Raw genomic sequence first — 22,018 nt, forward strand, 5'->3', positions numbered from 1 at the left:
ATTGATTGAGATGATCGTGTGGTCTTTATTCCTTCAATTTGTTAATGTGGTGTTATGTTGATTGATTTTCTTAGGTTGAACCAGCCTTGTATATCAGGAATATATCCCACTTTGGTCGTGACGTACAGGTCTTTTGATATGCTTTGGATTCTATTTGCAAGCATTTTGTTGAGAATTTTTACATCTTTGTTCATTGGAGAGAGATTGGTAATTTTTTGTTCTTGTAGTACCTTTATCTGACTTTTGTATATGGCTTCATAGAATGTGTTGGGTAATTTCCCCTCCTCTTTAGTTTTCTGGAAGAGTTTAAACAGGATTGATGTAAATTCTTGTCAAAATGCTTGATTGAATTCACCTGTGAAGCCATCTGGTCTTGGACTTTTCTTTGTTGGGAGATTTTTGATGATGGATTCAATCTCTTTAAATGTGATTGGTTTGTTAAGTTCTTGTATTTCTTGTAGTGTCAGTGTAGGTTGTTTGTGCATTTCTAGGAATTTGTCCATTTCATCTAGGTTGTCTAGTTTGTTGGCATAGTGTTTCTCATAATATCCTCTTATGATCTTTTTATTTCTGTGGGTTCAGTCATAACTTCCCCCCTTTCATTTCTGATTATATTTATCTGCATCTTTTCTCTTTTTTTTCTTTCTTAGTCTAGCTAAGTGTCAATTTTATTGATCTTCCCAAAGAACCAGCTTTTGGTTTTGTTGATTGTCTCTATTTTTTGTTGTTGTTATTGTTCTCAATTTCATTTATCTCAGTTTAAAACTTTATTATTTCTTTCCTTCTGCTTGCTTTGGGATTGGTTTGCTGTTCTTTTCCTAGTTTCTCTAGTTGTTCGTTTAGATCTTTGAGTTTAGCTCTTTCTCCTTTTTCAATATAGACATTTAGGGCTATAATCTCTCAAGACTTCCTTTGCCGTATTCCATAAGTTTTGGTAAGTTGTGTTCTTGTTTTCATTTGTCTCAATGTATTCACTTATTTCACTTACAGTTTCTTCTTTGGCCGATTGATTATTTATGAGTATGGTGTTTAGCCTCCACACATTTGTGAATCTACCTCTTTCCTGACTATTACTGATTTTCAATTTCATTCCATTATGATCTGAGAAGGTGTTTGTATAATTTCAATCTTTCTATATTTATTGAGCACTGCATTGTGCCCTAACATGTGGTCTATCCTGGAGAAAGACTCAAGGGCACTTGAGAAGAATGTATAACCCACAAAGTTTGGGTGCAATGTTCTGTATATGTCTGCTAGGTCTAACTCATTTATCATATTGTTCAAAGTTTTCTGTTTCCTTGTTGATCTTCTGTCTAGTTGTTCTATCTAATGATGTGAATGGTGTGTTGAATTCCCCAACTATTAGTGTAGAAATACCTATTTCTCCCTTCAGTTTTAATAGTTTGTTTCATGTATTTTGGGGCATAGATATTTATGACTGTTACATCTTCCTTTTGGATTGTTCCTTTTATTAATATAGAATGGACTTCTGTAGCTCTTATAACTTTTTTTTTTTGCATTTAAAGTCTGTGTTTTGTCTCATATTAGTGTAGCTACCTCTGCTCTTTTTTGGTTACTGTTTGCATGGAGTACTTTTCCCCAAACTTTCACTTTAGCCTGTTTGTTTCCCTGGGTCTAAGGTAAATTTCTTGTAAGCAGCATATGGATGGAACATGTTCTTTTAATCCATTCTGTCAGCTTATATCTTTGACTGGGGAGTTTAATCTATTCACATTCAATATTACTATAAACGCATTATTTACTTCCACTATTTTATTTTTTGGTTTTCTTATGTCATATCTTATTTTCATCTGTCTTCTTACTCTTTTTGTTATCATTTCTGCTATTCATTCTTCTATATTATTCTCCAAGCCACTCTCTCCTGTGTTTTTCTTTCAGGCTCTACGGCTTTCTTTAATATTTCCTGTAAAGATGGATTCTTTTTATGAACACTCTTGGTTTCTGTTGCGAATATTTTAAACTCACCTTCATACTTGAAGGACATTTTTGCTGGATAAAGAATTCTCAGCTCAGTTTTTCTCTTTCAGTATCCTAATCATATAACATTACTGTTGTCTCACCTCCATGGTTTCTGATGAATAATCTACACTAAGTGTTACTAGGCATCCCTTGTATGTGATGGTTTGCTTCTCCTTTGCTGCTCTCAGGATTTTCTCTTTATCTTTGATGTTTGACATTCTGAGTAATATGTGTCTTGGAGTAGGTCTATTTGGATTTATTCTGATTTGGTATGCTGCACTTCTTGGACATATAAGTTCATTTCTTTTGTGAGAGTTGGGAATTTTTCAGCTGTTTCCTCAAATACTCTTTTCACCCTTTTCCTCTTCTCTTCTCCTTATGATACTCCAATAATATGAATGCTGTTTTATTTCATCTTGTCATTCAACTCCCTGGGCTCCTGCTCAATTTTTTCCATTCCTTTCTCTCTTCAATTTCAGTTGTTTCATCTTTGGTGTCACTTATTCTTTCTTCTATTATTTTGAGTCTGCTGTGGAATGCCTCTAATGTGTTTGCAATCTCACCTATCATGTCTTCCATTCCCATGAGCCCTGTTGCTTATCTATTCAGGTTTCAAATTCTTCTTTGTGCTCAACTCAATGTCTTGTGTCATTTATATCTCTTTAGCCTTATTGTCTTTCAACTCATTAATTTGATTTTTGAAATTTGTGTGCATCTCATTAATTAGTTGTCTCAAATGTGGTGTCTCTTCTGGAGCTTTGATATATTCCTTTTCTTAGGCCATGTCTTCCATTTTTTTAGTATGGCTCATAATTTTTTGCTGATGTCTAGGCATCTGCTTAGGATTGTGAGTTTACTCAGATGCTCATTTTTTCTCTTTTTCAGGGGGATTTAGTGGTGGGAGGCTGTGTGTTACTGCTGTTCTTTGATTCTTGGTTCAACCTGGGTCTTTAGGGTTGTCCTTGTTAGCTGCTCAAACTGGGAAATGGACCCAGTAATGGGTTGCAGACCTCCTTCCTAGGGCCTTGGGAAGGGAAGATATAAAGGCTGGAAAAAGCCTCTTTTACTTACTTACTTTGATTTCCTCACATGCACTTCCTTCGTCTGCCAGCAAATGGTGCTCTTTGCAGTCCTCTATGTTCAATACCGGGTTGGAGTATGTTTGTTGCAACATGAACTGGATCAATGTGATATAGATTCCTGCCTGGAGACTAAGAGCCTTGTCATTCAAACTTTCTCAGAGACAATTCTCCTACTTTCACTGGCTGCCCTCTCTGTCTTCTAGGGTAGGAAATAATTCCACTCCCCTCTGAGTTCTCAACAGTCAGTCCCATTTAGCAGAGAAGGAGATTGAGAGGGTCAGATCTCTTTAGTCCTGAGCTGACTTCCAAGGCAAACAATGGTGTGGTCCCACCTGACCTGGAAGGGCTCCTGGGACCCAGCAGACCAAATTTGTGGGTGAAAACTGAGTCATCCTTAGGCTGTGTCCCTCTTCCTCCCTTCATGGAGGGGTGTATCCCTGGGACCCCCCCTGTCTGTAGCCACAAGCCCTGAGGCCTGAGAATTCAAGTATCTAGAGTGTGAAGGATGGTGTTAGCAGTAGCAGCTGTTGCTTTTAACTCACAGTTTTGCTGTCATTATTCGTTTCCTTTTTTCCTCTCTCTTCTGGGTGCCGACAAGCCTTTCCCTGGTGTCCTAAGCCCTAGATTTTTTTTCCAGGTCCTTTCTTCCTGTCCTCTAGCTATTTTTCTGGGAGAGTGAAGAGTCCCATATCTTTCTACCCTGCCATCTTCCCAGAAGCCCTGTGTTTTTCACTTTCATTGATTTCTGCTTGGATCATTACTGTTTATTTCCTTCTAATTACTTTGGGCTTAATTTGCTCTTATTTTCCTAATTTCATAAGCTTAAATTTTAGGTATTTGATGCCAAACCTTTCATCTTTTCAAATAGGTGTTTACAGCTCTAAATGTTCCCCTAAATACCACTTTAACTGCATATCACAAATTTGGTATATTGTGTTTTCATTACTTTCAGTTGAAAATATTTTCCAATTTCCCTTGTATCTCTTCTTTGATGTACAAGATATTTAATTTCAAAGAATTTGGGGGATTTTCTAGGTTCACCATTATTGATTGATTTTTATTGTTGTGATCAGAGAAAATAACCTAAGATTTTCTTCATTTGAAATATATTGATACTTATTTTATCACTCACCAGATCATCTGTCTTGGTGATTGTTCCATGTACACTTGAAAAAAAAAACTGTTTTTGCAGTTTTTCTGTATGATGTTCTATAAACATCACTATGGTTGGTAATATTATTCAAATCTTCCATATCCTTACTTTCTCTCTACTTTTTTTAATTAAACTTTTTAATTGAAGATTATCATTCATACATGAATATCCATAAACAGTAACTATATAGCAAAAGTTGTGAACTTACAATCTACTTGTTTTTACAAATTATTAAAAAAGGAGTATGAAATCTACTATGATCTGGACTTGCTATTTCTCCCTTTTTAAAATCAGTTTTTCTTCACATATTTTGCATATTTATGTATTTCTGATTAACTGAACTTTTTTTCAATAAGAGATATCCTTCTCTATCTTTGATAATATCTTTTGCCTTAAGGTTTTTTGGTTTTTTTTTTTTGCATGCATTATCTCATTTAACTCTCCCAAAAATCTTATTAGGTAGGCACTGTTATGTTTCCTGTTTTACACATGGGGAAATGCCTTAAGGTCTTTTGATTTATGTTTTACTTTCAATCTATCTATATCTTTATATATAAAGTATATCTCTTGTAGGAGAGCAATAGCCAGGTCTTAGTTTTTCATCTACTCTGACAATTTTGGCCTTTTAGTTGAAGTGTTTAGTCACCTTTTAGTTGAAGTGTTTAGTTCATTTATATTTAACTATTGAAATGATTGTTTCAAGTTCATCATATTGAGACTTGTTTTCCACTTGTCCCTTCTAGTTTTTATTCCTCTCTTGCTCCTTTCCTGCATCCTTTTATATAACTTATATATTTTAATACCCCATTGTATTTCCTTTATTGACTCTTTAGCTCTACTACTACTATGACTACGACTATGGATATGACTACAGCTACTACTATTATTATTTAGTGATATCTCTAGGGTTAACAATATGCTTCCTTATTTTGTCAATACCAGACATTTTGTCAATACCAGATATTTACCACTTCATTCTTCATATATGATCTTTCCAACTTCCTAATTCACCCTTCCCATTTCACATTTGACATTTTCCACCTCACAAATATTGGATTTTACAATGGTATAATTCCATTTACCTGCTTCCCAACCCATTATCTTACTGTGGTTACTATTGGCTCTTTTGCATCTGCCTACATTATCCCACCTTCAAGTGAAATTATTTTTGTTTTAAAAAGTGAGCTGTCTTTTAAGAAAATTAGGAGAAGAAAAAGGTAGTTGTGTATATGGATCCACATATTTACCATTTCTGGTACTCTTTTTCTTTTCTGTAGATCTGAGTTTCCATCTGCTATTATTCCCCTTCACCTGAAGAACATCAGTAGCATTTCTTATAGTACAGTTCTAGCAGCAATGTATCTTCTCAGATACCATTTACACTAGGTACCTTTATTATACCCTCATTTATGAAGGGTACTTTTGCTGAACAGAGAATTGTAGGTTGATAGCTTTTTTTCTTTCAGTACTTTAAAGATGTTTCCTTCCACTATCCTCTGTACTCCACTGTTTCTGGTGAGAAGTTAACCATCATTCTTATTGTTGACCCTCTATACAGAATGCCTCATTTTTTACCCTCTGGTCTCTTTCAAAAATTTTTCTTTATTTTGTTTTTAGCAGTTTGACTATGATGTTGCTTGCCATGACTTTCTTTTTATTTATCCTGTTTGGGGTTAACTGAGCTTTTAAAATCTGTAAGAAAAAACTTTGCAAGAAATTTGGGAAAATTTTGGTCATTGTGTCCTCAATATTTTTTCTGCCTTATTTTCACTATTCTCTCCTTCTGGGATTCCAATTATACACGTATTAGTCTGATGCTCTATTCATATTCAATATTTTTATATTTTTCAGAGTTCACTGACTCTTTCTTCTGCCATCTCCAAACTGTGGGCAAGCCCATCCAGTGAAGTTTTCATTTCAGTTATTGTATTTTTCAGTTGTAAATTTCTAGTTAGTTCTTTCCTGTAGTTTTCATTTCCCTGTTGAGAGTCCCTATTTATTCACTCAAGAAGAACACATTTTCCTTTAAGTCCTTGAATACATTCATAATAGCTGCCTTAAAACATTTGTCTTCTAAACCCAACATCTAGACCATTTCAGGATCAGTTGCTATTGACTGCTTTTTTTCTAGGCAGTGGGTCACATTTTCCTGTTTTGTCTAATAATTTTAAACTGTATTGGTTGTTTTGATGGCTGTCCCCAAGGATAACTTCTGCACTCTGTGACCTATAGTATTTTTCACTCTACAATATTGGTTACAATGTTTTCAACCCTCCTGTTGAAGCCTGTTCTCAGTTGCCATTCATACACTGGCTGTACCATCCTTTATTCCTTCTTCCACTGATATCTAGATTACTTCCCCAAATTCATGCTACTGATGTTCTTCAGGCAAAGGGGAATAATAGCAGATGGAAACTCAGATCAATTATAAAGCCATGGTTAGCACATGTAAATGTAACATAGCATAGGATGAATATCTAACCTAACTTGGGGGCTCAGGATTCCTGGAAGAGATATTGCCTGAGATGCTTTGGAAGGAATATGTAAGACTTGGATAAATAAAGGAAAGAAGGCAGATCCCAGAGGATAGAAGAGGCCTGACTTGTTGGATACCTGCCTGGAGTTGAGAGCAGTTTATAGCAGAAAATGTAAGAGACCAAAGAAGAATGCCTCATCACAAAAAGTTTTGCAAGAGTATTTTCCAAAGTTCCAGTTAATGGTTGTCTGAACCAGGGAAGCTGGAACGGAAATAAGTGGAAAGATTCAAACAATATTTAGGAGGTAGAATTGAGAGACATGGTGACTGGGCATGGGTGAGAGAGGGGGAGAAGGCAACAAGATTTCTGGCTTAAGTCATTGGTTGGATGCTTGTACCAGTTATAAGAGGGCACTCAGATACAGGATTTGGGGGATATTCAGTTTTAGGTCTGCTGTGCCCTGGGACAATGTGGACTTGTACAGTAGGTAGTTGGAGAAACAGGTCTGCTTCTTAGAGGCTTGGATCGGAGATAGAGATTAAAAAGTCAAAGATTATAGATGATGGATGAAGCCATGACAACAGGTGAGATTGCTCAGGACACATATGTGGAATGTGAAGATATTAGGAATAGAATACTGAAGTTTGGTCTGGAGGCATATAATTGAGAGTTAGTGAGTATCATTAAGGATTTTACAGCACCTCTTTCCTTCTCTCCTCCCTTCTCTCCTCCCAGTTCCTCACCAGAAGCAGCCATGTGCAGATCCTCCAGCAGGAAGAGAAAGCCTTTAGAATCCTGGTGAAGCCCAGGATATAGGCTGGCTTGTGCCTGGCTCTGAATTCCTCGACTCAGCAGGAGGCGAAGGTGAATGGAACTGAAGGCAGGGTGAATGGGACTGTACGTGTAGGGGTGATTTGGCTCAATTAGCACCTCCACAAAAGCTGACTTCCCTGTTGCTGCCTCTCCAGCCAGCAGCACTGGCTGTCTCCATGACAGAAGCAGGTCCACCACATATAAGAGCCGTTCAGTCTGCAAGACAGGAGCAAGGATTACTGTGTCAGTTCCAGTTTAGGACAGTAATCTAACAAAAAGCAAAAGTCTGGGGATTTTTCTTAAATCTATAATTGCAGAACACTACGTATGACTGTGAAAACATATCAAAGAATGGGAGCAGGGTGACCTCAGCTGGGCCTTGAACATGGACATGGACTACATATAGGACACCTCTTTAAGCCCCAACACCACCTACTGCCCCACTGTGCTCACACCTGGGGAGAAGGGATGAAGTTGCCCAGAGTTCCCTTGATGCGGCTGTTTAGATATTGGCCAGTGAAAGGGATGAGTGTCCCATCTTCAAGGCAAATATGTAGATCAAACACCAAGGCTGAAGGTGGTAGCTCAGGGTAATTGGAGAGGCAACTAAGAGAGCTCCTCATGAAGGTGTCAAAGAGGGGCCAGACCCTGCTCAGATAAATACACAGGCAAAAGTGTCAGGCAGTTACAAAAGTTGCATTTGTGACACACACATACATACCACCATATCCCAATAGAGGTGTTTTCTGGACTGATGTCCCATGGGCCAGTCCATTTCAGCCCTCTGCACTCCCCGTCCCTTGCCCCTATTGGCACCTGGAGGGAAGGTGAGCTCCAAAGCCCCAGATCAGGGCAAAAAGAAAGCTGCTGACAGCCAGCAAGTGCTTCCTGCGCTTATTGTGCACATCGTCATGGTCAGCCTGGAACTGGTTGTTCAGAGAGTTGCTTTTTGAGGACTGGAAGCTCTGGGCCACAGGATCATTACTGCTGAGGTCCTCTGCAAAGGTCACCATGACCAAAATAGGAGCCCCAGAAGAAAAAGGCAGGGGGGAGAGTAGAGGTTGGCTATAATGCTTCTTTTCATCTTTAGTCCCCAGGCCCAGGTCCACCAAAGAACCCATGCTCCAGGCACCAGCTACACCCTAGCTACCCTCAAGGCCCCATTTCTGCCACCCTTTCTCAAACCAGTCCCTCCCTCTCCACACCTGGACCATGTGCTGTCTCCTCATCAAGGCGCAGGTAGGTGTCAAGCAGACCACGCAAGATGCGGGCCAGGCTGGTGATTTCAGCCACACCTGGGCAAACGGGCTGCTGCCCATGTACTTGCAGCACAGAGCTGGCATCCTGGCGGGTGAGGAATCGGAACAGGGCAGGTACCAGAATTTCAGCCAGGCGGTTGAGCTCAGTGACAGTTTGAGGCTGCAGGCGGTACTCATGGGGCAGGGCTGCCATCAGGGCACTAAGCATGCACTGCCAAGTCTGCATCCCACCACACCAGACTAGGGCACAGTGGCTTACTACTGTGGGAGACAAGCCTGTTGTATCAGCCACCTCCATCAAGAGAAAGGTGCCTGGGGGTCGCACTATCTGCTGCCCATTGGGGAGGCTAAGCTGTGGGGGGTCACTCAGAAGGTATGTGATAGAGTCCAACCAAGAAGCAGCGGGTGCCCCATCACATATTAACCAGTGCTGGATGCCCACCGATTTCTGTGTCTTCACCTTTGGGACCATGAACTCACACTGGGTGGCTGCCCGAAGTAACCTGGGGAAGATGCCATGGTGCCAGCAGGAGCCCTCTAGCCATCCAAGATACTCCTGGGAGGTCAGGACACTGGGGTACAAGTGAGTAATTTCCACAGGCTGGAAGTCACAGGTGGAGGTGTCCTCCATGGCTGCCAGCCGATTCTGGATCTTAAATAAGCTGTGCCAGCAAGTTGTCTTGCCACTGCCTGCAGAGCCCAGGAGCAGAATGCCTGAGGCCCGCCTTAGGGCCTGGCTCAGCTGCTCCAGGGACTCTAAAATGTCAGGGCTGGGATGCAGGCCTACCTGCTTCAGTTCCTCCACCAGTAGTGGCTTCATCAGCCTGGGGGCCATAGGCTCTGCTAGCACTTTGCTGGCATTAGGGAAAAGCCCACACAGAAGCTCCTGGAGGCTGTGCAGGCGTTGCTCATCAATGATGTTGAACAGTGGTGAGTGCAGCAGGGCACGCAGTAGGGCAGCCTCCTCAATGGCAGCAATTCTGCCCAGCTGCTGGGAACTGGATACCTTCATAGTCATGTTTAGTGTCTGCACTGTGTCTTCCAGTACCTGCCTGAGCAGCAGTAAGCGACAGGGCAGAGACCCAGACACCAGTTCATGCTCTAGGGAGAAGAATCTGGATAGGCGAGTAGCCATGCGGGAGGCTTCCCGCACCCCTGCACCCAGCAGGGTCAGCTCTGCCACTTGCTGTAGGTCAGGCAGAACCAGTGCTACAGGCCGCAGCAGCAGGCGCAAATTGGCAGGCACCGCCAGGCTCAGTGCACGCAGCGCCAAGAGACAGCCATAACCAAGGCGTATGCACACATGGCGTTTCTCAAAGAAGCCACTGCCAAGGAGCTGGGACTCAGTGGGATCTGTTGTGCTGGTGCTTTGGGAAGCCTTCCGGTACAGTGGGGCATAGAGGTGGTGCAACTCGGCCAGGCGCTGACCCAGAGCAGAAAGCAAGCCAGGGGGCAAGTGCTGAACTGCCTCCAAGAACAGCCAGGCACCACTCTGCAGGGCACCATTCAGGTAGTTGCTCAGGCATCGGGCCTCTATCTGAGGCAAGCAGGGCATCATAACCAGATGGCGGCCCAAGGCCTGTGCCAGGTTAATCACCATAGCTCTCTTGCCCACACCATCAGGACCCAATAGGGTCCCGCAAGCCACCTCCTCCAGGGCCAGTAACAGCACCAGGACTGGCTGCTCAGGCAGCAGACTGGGTATTGGTCCCAGTCTGGGGCCCAGGTACTCATAATTATACAGGAAGGAATGGCCCAGCATATCTACCCAGCAGGCAGCTTGTGACAGAGAGGGCCCAGTAGACGTAATAGTCTTGAGACTCTGTAGAGGGCTTTGGGGGACGGTGTGAGGTGAACCCAAGTGGTACTTAAGTTGGCGGGCCCAGTGGAAGTCCTTTAGGTCACTGACCTGGTGCTGCTGCAGCAGCTGTGCTATGTCTCGGTGAGTCACTGCTAAGGCCAGCAAGGCACTGAGCAGGCTGGCCTGGCGGGCAGAGGGCGGGGACTGCCCACCCTGGGAGGCCCTCTGGGCCCTCACAAATTGCACCAGTACCTCCAGCTTCCGCACATGCATGGGTACTATGGCCAAGGTCTTCCCATCCAGCAGAGCCTCCTCCATTTCAGCCCGCCATACCACCTCCTCTGCCACCAGCATGCACTGCCACGGGAAGGTCTGCACTAATTTCAGCCAGTGGTGGACATTTAGATTCAGGGGCGACTGGCCCTGAAGAGGCACCTGCTTAGAGTCCTCATCCAGGGACAAGCCCAGAGCAAGGAGGGCAGCCACACAGTCCTGCAGCCTGTGCACCAGTGTCAAACGCAGACACTTCTCCAGAGAGGCCAGCCACTTGGGAAGATCTAGATGCAGAGGAAGGGGCTCCTGCAGTGTCATCTCCTCCCCCTCTGCCCCTAGCACTGCAAGTGCTTCCACCTGATTCTCTGTGCTTGGGCTTGATTTTGGGTCACCAATGTTTTTCTGCTCATTTCTTAGACTGGACTTGAAGCTCACAGCATGCACATGAGGAAAGCAGCGTTGGACCCACTTCTGGGCCTCACCAGACTCTAGTGGGGCAGCCAGCAGGGCCACCAGCTCACTGTCACTGAGGAAGAAGAGGCGAGGGAAGTGAGCACGCACCTCATAGAGCACACTCTCCAGAGCCATGATGATGCCTTCCAGCTCCACTGAGCTTGCTTGCAGCAGTTGTTGCAGCTGCTGGCCTTGGAAGTAAGGGTTCCGCTTGGCACCGGGCATTATAAGTGACAATACCTGTGGGTCAGCTACAGAGATCCTCATCAGGGTCCGATACTGGTCATCCACGGCCTTGAAACGAGAGCCCTATGGTGAGGGTGATGGTCAAAGTGAGGATAGACATGAAATGACAGCTTCCCCCCACCCTGGACACCCTGAGCCCCACTATTCAGTGGCCCTTGTCCACCCTGTCTCATCCCCTTCCTTTACCAGGTCCGAATTAGGAAACTGGATCTTCATCTCATACAGAACTTTATTCAGAAAAATCCATTTCTGTTGGAAAGTCACCCACACCTCCAGCAGGGAACCTGTGTGAGTAGTTAGAGGAATAATGCAGGAATTCCCTTGGGTTCTAGCTTCTGCAGGGTGTCCAGCCTGCTCCTGCTATGACATCTCTGATGTCCGCACCAGCCCAAATTTCTCAGTAGGACCAGGCACTTTGCTTAGGAGATGAAACTTTCCCTATGAATAAAAGTCCTGGTCACCAAGGCCCAGAAAGTAGCCCTGAAGAAGGTCCTCACTCTTTGGATCTCCCCCAGCTTAACCTTCCAGGCTCATCCCTATCCTTCTGGGCCATCCTGACCCAGTTCCCACCCATCTACCCCATTTAGAGGCCTGCACTCACCCAGGCCACGCATGATGGTCACCCACTCCAGGGCAATTTTGTACAAGTCTCCTGACTTTTGGATGGCCAAGATCTTAAACAGTATCTGAAGACTTTCCTGGATGGAATCCTGAAGGCTTCTGTAGTCTAGGGAAGAGTAGGTTCCAGCTTAGCTGGCAGTCAGCTGGGGCAAGGACAGGGGCTAGGGCAGAAAAAAGGACTGAGAAGACTAGGGTGACCCAAAATCTCCTCTAGGGGAGGCAGTTACAAAGGCCCTGATGCACATCCTATCTCTGAGGATCACACTGGCCAATGCAATGAGATCATCCCCAACTATGTGTTAGATCACTGAGATCTCAAGACAAGGAGAGAAGAACCCCACTCCCTCCTCCCCATGTATTGTGGGCAGGCTCGAGGTCAGCTGATTTCCCCACCTAGATACAATACTATGAGTGTTGGACTCAACCTAATTCTGCAAAGTTCTTTGATGAATTTGAGAAGCTTGGAAAGGCTAAATGGCTCTAGATCCCCTACATTGTTCTATGCCAATAAAGCCTGTTCTGTGATGAACAAAGTTCTGGTAGAAATGCTGAGACCAAAACCCTCTTCCACAGCCTTATACTTGACCCCTTGGTGTTTCTCCAAGATTTATAACATCATACCATGTGAAACAAAGGCTGGAAATGAGGTTGGAACACTAACTAGAGTAAAAACTGAAGATGAATAGAGAGAGGAACTCGATTTGGACAGATACAGGATTCCCATTGTGAAAAAAGAATGCTTAATATCTTGCTCTCAGTGTGAAAGAATTACTCTACTCCCTAGAGGAAACAGTACTGGAGCAATAATTTTGGCCTCTCTATCCCCTTTATTGCTTATAAGGAATTTCTTAGTACACCTAGACAAAGAAGGACCTCTGCTGAAGGAGCTGGGTATGAGGGAGAGGGAAGAGCAGGGAAGAACAACCCGAGGAGATTGACAGAATGGAAGGTACACGAAAGACACTGTCTCAGAACAGACTGTCTCAGGCTTGGCTAGAGAAGCCAGACCTGGCAGGGCTTCATGGATGTGGCAGATGAACATGGTCCCCAACTGGGGCTTTCACTGGGCCACAAGGCTGGGTTACCTGAGAGGATGAAGGTGCCGCTATCTTTGCCAACTACCTCCCACTGGGGGCTGCGGAGCATATGTCTCTTGGAGCGCTCTGAGGCTGTTGGCTCGTAGGGAACATGCAGGATGAAGTTGAGCAGACGCAACTGGCGTGCTTCCCAGGAATGCTGCAACCGCCATAAGGTCTCTTGGGCATGAATTCGTTCATTTTCATACTGCCAGATCTGTAACATCTGGGTCTCAGGAACCAGGACTGGGCAATGGCTCAAGGCATAGCCTCGGATCTGGCACTTGCGGTTTGGGCCTGGGCTCAGAGAAGTGGAGGTCTCGGAAATGAGAGTGGGACCATCTAGCTTCAAAATTAGGTCATCATCAATATCTAACTACTTTGACCCAGGGTTGCTGCCAGAGCCTTGAAACCCACACTTCTTGCAAGGCACTAACTGAACAGGCAATACCTCAATCAGCTTATGCTCTTTTGGGACAGGGTAACTGTTAAGAGGACATCTGCCATCATGTGTGCTTATGACTTAATGGGCTGCCATCCATTGCCCTACCCCAGAAAGCACAAGCTTTTGGTCACAGAGTCTAGAATCACCCATTTGATCTCCCTCTGGAGACTTAAGGAGAACCCTCCACTCGGGTTAGCAATCTCACCACCACCCTCCACATGCCAACATCTATTGCCCCTTTGTCTTAAGGAATTGATGGGTCTTAAATGACCCATAAGCACACAGTTCATGGGCTTAGGCCATTCCACTCCCTCCTGTGGGCCCCACCTGGTTGATTCGATCTGAAAACTCCAGCAGCGGACAACTGAGCAGACAGCCCAATGTTAGGACCTCCATATTGCTGAAACTTCCCAGCCCTAAGGCTAGAAGTAGAAGGAAGAACAAGTCAAAGCTCCACCTTGTATCTGGCAGAGTCCAGTTCATAATCCCAGAGCTTAGTCCCACCCTAAGCTGAGTCAAGATCTGGGCCCTAGAACCCAGTCTAGCTCAGTTCAAATTTCAGACTGCAGATCTCAGAGCATAACAGAGCCAAGAGTCCAGAGTTCAGAGAACAACTCAGAGCCCAGAACTAAGGTCCCAGTCCAGAGACCAGCTCCACACAGTATCAAATGAGGTTAGAAATCTGTCTTTGCAGAGGAAAGGAGGTTATGGTACCTGGGTGAAGACAGTGAGCAGCCAAGGGGCCAAATGTGTTTCCACAAGAGCAGTAGGGGAACTGAGTTGTAGTAGAGTTCTAACCCCTTTACCCATTCCCTCTCCCAGCTCCTCTGATTCTCCTCCACACCTCGTAGGAGGCCTTGGCAGTTGGAGTTCTGCAAGTGGAGGCTGCTCAGCTTGGTGAGCAATGGCAGTTGGTTGCGAAACTCCTCCAGGATACGCATGCAGCGCTGCAGAACTGGGCTGTGCAGCCCCAGGGTTGCGCTCATCCGTGCAGCTTCTGTTAGCCAGCCATCTGTCTTTTCCTGGGCCATAGCCAGATTGAACTGTAGAGAGAAGGGCTCTTTGTTGGCTTGAGACCCCTCCTCAATCCCACCCTTGATGTCCCTCCACTCCAGGCAGGACCTCCAAAAAAGGCTATCAGCACCTTGGCAAAAGCCATGCACTTCCACTCGCTGATGTTTTCAGAGATGATTCGGTACAGGTGCCAGATGCGCTGCTGCTGCATGATAGGATGGGCCCCACAGGTTGGCAAGGGCACAGGACTCTCATCCCCTGTGGGATAGGACTGGCTATAGCCTGAGATTGTGTGGTGAGGCATGATGGGGACTGGTCAGTTAAACAACAGTAATGACAGAAGAGAGGGTCCAAAAAGGGGTCGTGAGGGTGGGGGTGGTTCCAACTTGTTTAATACAGCAATGGAAGTGGGCAATCCAAACGACAGTTATACCAAGGAAAGAATAACTGGGAAAATGTTGATGGCAGTGAAAGGCAAGTGTTCCACTTCGATTAGTCACCATCTCATTCATTCTACTCTATAAGACCCTTTACTGTTGCTCAGATCCACCAGGCATGCTCTCTCCTTTTACAGCCTTTGATGGGCACTTCATTCTTTCTGGAACATTCTTTCCTCAGAGAACCACCTGACTTCATTCACTCACCAACTTCATATCTTTGCTCAAACATCACCTTCTTAATGAGGTCAATCCAGACCACTCCACTAAAAATTGCTATTTGCTCTCCTTGGCATTCTTGATCCCTCTTACCTGTTCTATGGTTTAACTTATCACTTTCTAATATGCTACATAATTTATATTTTGTGTTTATTATTCATTGTCTTTCTCCCCCACCTAGAATGTTAGGTGCACGAGGGCAGAGATCTTTGTCATTTTTTTTTTTTTTAAGATTTATTTATTTCTCCCCCTCCCTCCATTGTCTTCTCTCCATGTCCATTTGCTGTGTGTTCTTCTGTGTCTTCTTGTATTCTCATTAGGCAGCTCTGGGAACAGATCCTGAGACCTCTGGGAGTGGGAGAGAGGTGATCATTCTCTTGCACCACCTCAGCTCCCTGATCGGCTGCATCTGTTATTATCTCTCCTCTGTGTCTCTTTTGTTGCATCATTGTAGCAGTTTGATATGGTTATGGATTCCAAAAATATATATTGGATTATGTTTGTAATCTGATCCATACCTGGGCCTGACTGAGTTATGATTAGGGCTTTAATTGGGTCATGTCATTAGGGCATTGAGTCCCCGCCCCTTGGTAGGTGGGGACTCACAGATAAAAGGCATGGCAAAGGACAGAGCTGAGGGTTTTTAATGTTGGAGTTTTGATGTTGGAGTTTGATGCTGAAGCTGGAGCTCTGGCAAGTGAGGAACCCTGAACCCAGATAGAAGCAAGACCCTGGAAAGGAGCAACCCAGGAAGCCTGAACCCTCGCAGATGTCAGCAGCCATCTTGCTCCAACACACGAAAATAGACTTTGGTGAGAGAAATAATTTATGCTTTATGGCCTGGTATCTATAAACTCCTACCGCAAATAAATACCCTTTATAAAAACCAACCAATTTCTGGCATTTTGCATCAGCACCCCTTTGGCTGACTAATACAGTCATCTTGAGCACCAGCTCTCTGTGTAGGTCAGCACTCCTGTGCGGGCAGCACTCTGCACAGGCCAGCACTTCGTGTGGGTCAGCTTGCCACATGGGCCAGCTTGCCTTCATCAGGAGGTGCTGGGTATCGAACCCTTGACCTCCTATATGGTAGATGGGAGCCCAATTGCTTGAGCCACATCTGCTTCCCTGTCATTTGTTCTTTGATTCAGCTCAAGCACCTAGAAAAGTACACAGTAGGAATTTGATAAATACGTGTTGAATGAATGAATGAATGAATGAATGAACTAACAAACGAATGAACTCATAGCCTAAGGGAGAGTTGAGGAAGACAAATATGAAAAAAGTTCTGGCCCACTCAAAAGACCATAAGGAGTAAAGGGTGAAGCTCCCTGTTGTGTTTGCTTCTGGCACAAATCCCCTCCCTTCATCTCACAAGCTACTGCATTGGTTCTTAACCAATTATCTATCATCAGTTGTGAGATATACATTGAAAGCCATTTGTAATTAATAATAATTATAGTACTGGGGGTTGCAATTTACCTAAAGAAAGATCAGATTCAAGGATAACACTATCAAATTGTCATTCCCACTCACTTGAGTTCCAGTATACTTCTTGAGTGGAAGAAAAAGTGAGAGTTACACCCAAATGCCAGGAGTCATGGACAGGACCATCTTCCACAGGTGAACATCATTCATCATGGAGACCTTTTTAAAAGGCTGAGACTCACTAGGCCATTAGAGAGCTCATCTGATAAAATAAAACTACGGTAAATCTGAACTTTTCCAATTCCCCTTTGATCTCAAAAGATGTAGCTAGAGACATATATAATCTTTGATAGACATTGTCTCAACAGCAAATATTGGATAAAGAACTCCCTCTGGGGAAACGGACTTTGGCCCAGTGGTTAGGGCGTCCGTCTACCATATGGGAGGTCCACGGGTTCAAACCCCGGGCCTCCTTGACCCGTGTGGAGCTGGCCATGCGCAGCGCTGATGCGTGCAAGGAGTGCCCTGACACGCAGGGGTGTCCCCCACGTGGGGAAGCCCCACGCGCAAGGAGTGCGCCCATGAGGAAAGCCGCCCAGCGTGAAAAGAAAGAGCAGCCTGCCCAGGAATGGCGCCGCCCACACTTCCCGTGCCGCTGACGACAACAGAAGCGGACAAAGAAACAAGACACAGCAAATAGACACCAAGAACAGACAACCAGGGGAGGGGGGGAAATTAAATAAATAAATAAAATCTTAAAAAAAAAAAAAAAAAAAAAGAACTCCCTCTGTAAGAAAAAGCAGGCATGGTATCTCCAGACATATGAAGAAATAAAAACAAAGGTGAAGATTAAAAGCAAATGTCCTCTGATAGAACAGGAATATTGAAAGGAACAGAAAAATAATTTAAAACTCTAGTTTGTATTTTCAACAAGATTTGAGAGGCATTGCATCTATGCAAAGAGAGCAATTATGAAGAATAAAAATCTGAGATTAGGCAAGATTACATTCAGAAAAAAAACAATTATAGAATTCAAAATGCAATAGAATAAGAAACTAGTATATGATATGTGTGGTATCTCAAATCTCTGGGGTAAAAATAGTCATTTTAATAATTGTGTTGAGGTGATTAGAGAGCCATTTGGAGAGAGATAATATTTGATCCATTCCTCCCACTATACTCAAAAATAAACTCCCAATGGAGCAAGGATCTAAATGTAAAATAATACTATAAAAATATTAGAAGAAAATATGGATGAATTTCTCTATAATCTATGTGTAGGAAAGGTTTTCTAACTATGACTAAAAATCCAGGTGCATATTTAAAAAAAAACACTGATAAATTTGACTACATGAAAATAAAAACGTTTGATGGCAAAAAAACACATGCCAAAATCAAAGTCAAAACACAAATTACATTCAGGCCTTGGAAAGTCCTCTGAATGATATTGCAGGGACAGATGCAGGACATTAAATATCCTGCCATAACCTACTAAATGGACTGTGAGAGTATAAACTATAAATGTACACTATAATCCGTGCTGTGTAGCAGCCCTCCAAAATGTATTCATTAATTGCAATGAATATACCACACTGTGGTTGTTGATGTGGGAAAAGTGGGTGGAGTGGTGCATATGGGAAGCTCCTATATTTTTTAATGTAATATTTTGCGTGATCTATGTATCTTTTAAAAATAAATGAAAAAATATATTTTATAAACCCAAAACACAAATGACAATTCAAAAAATGAGATAGAAAATAACCTTTAAACATATGAAAAGATAGTCACCTTTATTCCTAATGAGAGAAATGCAAATTAAAACCATACTGAGATACTATTTCTCACTAATCAGATGAGCAAAAGTTTAAAAACTTAAAAAAGTTTAAAAACAATACCTTCCATTGGTAAGCCTGTAGGGAAACAGGAATTCCTGTAAATTGCTGGTAAGAATGCAAAATAATACAACCTTCTGGAAGGGAATTTGGCAATATCTAACAAAACTACTTATACATGTACTATTTGATTCTACAATCCCACTTTTAGAAATTTATCCAGAAGATACACCTCTAACAATACAAAAATACATGTGTACAAGGTTATCCACTGTAAATGATTTATAATTGGGGAAAAAAAGGAAACCACCTAAATGTCCAAGCATAGGAGATTGGTTCAATAAAGCATACACACATTGTAAAAAAACAATGAGGCTATACTCATTAAATATATGTACCAGAGACTTAAATCTTCTGTCTGTTCATATGCTGGTTGAGCCCTGAATCTCAGCAGAGTTGCAAGACCTACTCTCCAGTTCCTTGGACTTGCCCAGGACAACTAACAAAATGATGATGATGAACAATGCCCAGCCCAAAAAGCAGACTCTACAACTGGAAGCAGGATGGTTCCATCCATCTGCCCCTTGGGATCTAAACTCCCTCTCAATCAGAAACAGAGTGGGCATCACCATGCTAAAATCCTAAGATTGAGAAATCAACAAACATAAGGGAGGAATGCAACCATGGACTAAGTAGACCTATTACTATTCTGGCAATGGAAGATCTTGTATCATTGATAAAAGGCAGTGGCCACCAGAGGTTCTGAGGGGAATGTAACTTGCCCTCAAATGGTTCAGGAAAAAAATATATATGTTCATGTATATATACACATATACTCGCAGTCCATACAAACACAAATGAAAAAGCAAATAGGTAAAATGTTAACAAAAGTGAATGTTGGTTAAAGGTATAGAGGTATTCTTTTGATTATTTCTTTTGCAACTTCAAAAATATGTCAAGCCATTACCAAATAAAAAGTTTAAAATGCAATAGGAATTACAAGTATATACCACAGAAAATGGAAATCCATAAGACATGCTCAAGATATTTTCCAAGAACCCTGAGGAAAGAATAAAGGAATGACAATAATGATGAAGAAGATAAAAGAAATAAAGGAGAGATCTATAAAACCCAAATAAAAGTAAGAATTTTGGAAGGAGTTCAGAGCAAATGTGAGAGGCATGATCAAATAGTTGATAAGGAACTTAACTATAAAGGAAAAAAAAACCAAACAGAATGATGTCAGATTTGTCTAGAATGCTAGATGTTAGAAGACAATGGTGCAATATTTAAGTCTGAAGAAACAATTTTGTGACTTAAGAATTCAATATCTAGCCAAGTTGTGATATAATGACATCGGAAAATCATTCTCAGCATGTAAAGGATTTGGAAGTTTCAATCCTTTATGTTTCTTGGGAAAAAAAATATTCAAAGAATATCTCAGACATCTGAGGAAAGAATGAAAAAATGTGGTATTAAAAAAATGTAAAAAAAAAAAATGGGGAGCAAGTGTTGCTCAGTAGTTGAGTGCCTGCTTCGTGTGTACTAGGTCCCAGGTTGAATCCCTGGTACCTCCAAAAAAAAAAAAAAAGCAGTTAAACAAAACCAGGAAACCTCAAACAAACAGTTGTTAACATGGATATAAAAGAGAGCATATATCTAAAGTAATGCGTAAAATAGGTGATAAATAATGGAAAATAAAAAATAGTATTATCTGTGGGAAGTGGACTTGGCCCAATGGATAGGGCGTCCGCCTACAACATGGGAGGTCCACACAGTTCAAACCCAGGGCCTCCTTGACCTGTGTGGAGCTGGCCCATGAGCAGTGCTGATGCACGCAAGGAGTGCCGTGCCATGCAGGGGTGTCCCCCACATAGGGGAGCCCCATGCGCAAGGAGTGCGCCCCGTAAGGAGAGCCGCCCAGCACGAAAGAAAGTGCAGCCTGCCCAAGAATGGCGCCGCACACACGGAGAGCTGACACAACAAGATGATGCAACAAAAAGAAACACAGATTCCCAGTGCCACTGATAAGAATAGAAGTGATTGCAGAAGAACACACAGCGAATGGACACAGAGAGCAGACGAGGGGGGAGTGGGTAGGGGAGAGAAATAAATAAAAAATAAATTTTAAAAAAATAGTATTATCTGGATCTGAAATTTTGTATTATTTTAACAAAAACTTGGAATTTGGTGGGAAGACTGGAATGTAAAAGAAATGCTACCAAAGAGTCTGGAGGCTGGCAGAAGGTTTGCCCTCATGCACAACTGAGCAGAGTCAGAGAGACAGATAAAGCAGATACAACCCCCAGATATTGGTTCCTTTGAGGGCTAAAGAGACCCATGGGAGTTATGGTCATGGCCGATGGGGTTAACTACCAGGGCAGATGGCCCCTCTTTGGAAATGGTGTTTATGTGTGATGAATCTGGACTCAGATGGGATCTCCCTTCATAAGACTTTCATGCTAATGTGCTGGAGGTGCAGTTAATGTTGGGGTTTAAGATATATTTAGGGGATTTGAATCTCTGGACTGACAATGTGATAGCCAGATCCTGAGCCTCAACAGACTCCAGCACCTACAATCTGATTTATTGGACTTACCACACTCAGCTAAGATGGAGGTGAAGAAGGACAACCACCACACCATGGAGCCTAGAGTGATTACAACTGAAAATGGGAGGATTGCATCCAGCATCCAGGTGGAATCTGAGCCTCCTCTTGACATAAAGGTGCAATGGACACAACCAATCCAGTGTCCACATAGAAGAGGTGGCATTGGATTGGGAAAAGTGGACATAATGGACAAAGGGTATGGGGAAAGGCAGGAAGAGATGAGAGGTGGAGGCGTCTTCGGGACATGGAGCTGCCCTGGATGGTGCTTCAGAGGTAATCACCGGACATTGTAAATCCTCACAGGGCCTACATGATGGAATAGAGGAGAGTATGGGCCATGATGTGAACCAATGTATATGAGGTGCAGAGGTGCCCAAAGATGTACTTACCAAATCCAATGGATGTGTCATGATGATGGGAACGAGTGTTGTTGGGGGGGGGGAGAGGGGGGGTGGGGGGGTGGGGTTGAATGGGACCTCACATATATATTTTTAATGTAATATTATTACAAAGTCAATAAAAAATTAAAAAATTAAAAAAAAAAAAAAAGAAAGAGCTCAAAAAAAAAAAAAAAAAAAAAAAAAAAAAGAAATGCTACCTGTGAAGTATATATGGCTCAAGCAGTTAGGAGCCTGCCTCCCACATGGAGGCCCTGGGTTCAGTTCCCAGTGCCTCCTGAAAGACAAGCAGACAAAGAGAACACACAACGAACAGACACAGAGAGCAGACAGCAAGTGAAAAACAAGGGTAGGGGGAGAAATAAATCTTAAAATAAAAATGAAAAATAAAAAAAGAAAT

At 43.0% G+C, this 22,018-nt stretch overlaps 1 protein-coding gene across 1 annotated transcript in view; it reads right to left on the minus strand.

Annotated features, from left to right (window-relative positions):
- Positions 1-22,018, minus strand: part of DNHD1 (dynein heavy chain domain 1) — a 109,229-nt gene that overhangs the window by 39,339 nt on the left and 47,872 nt on the right. Inside the window, 10 exon segments of the mRNA XM_058305812.1 lie at positions 7,436-7,721; positions 7,961-8,153; positions 8,322-8,502; positions 8,711-11,600; positions 11,724-11,821; positions 12,139-12,264; positions 13,244-13,451; positions 14,007-14,101; positions 14,524-14,722; positions 14,824-14,951. Coding sequence (XP_058161795.1) covers positions 7,436-7,721; positions 7,961-8,153; positions 8,322-8,502; positions 8,711-11,600; positions 11,724-11,821; positions 12,139-12,264; positions 13,244-13,451; positions 14,007-14,101; positions 14,524-14,722; positions 14,824-14,951 — 4,404 coding nt within the window.

Source organism: Dasypus novemcinctus, chromosome 10, assembly GCF_030445035.2.
Source record: "Dasypus novemcinctus isolate mDasNov1 chromosome 10, mDasNov1.1.hap2, whole genome shotgun sequence".
Classification (NCBI taxonomy): domain Eukaryota; kingdom Metazoa; phylum Chordata; class Mammalia; order Cingulata; family Dasypodidae; genus Dasypus; species Dasypus novemcinctus.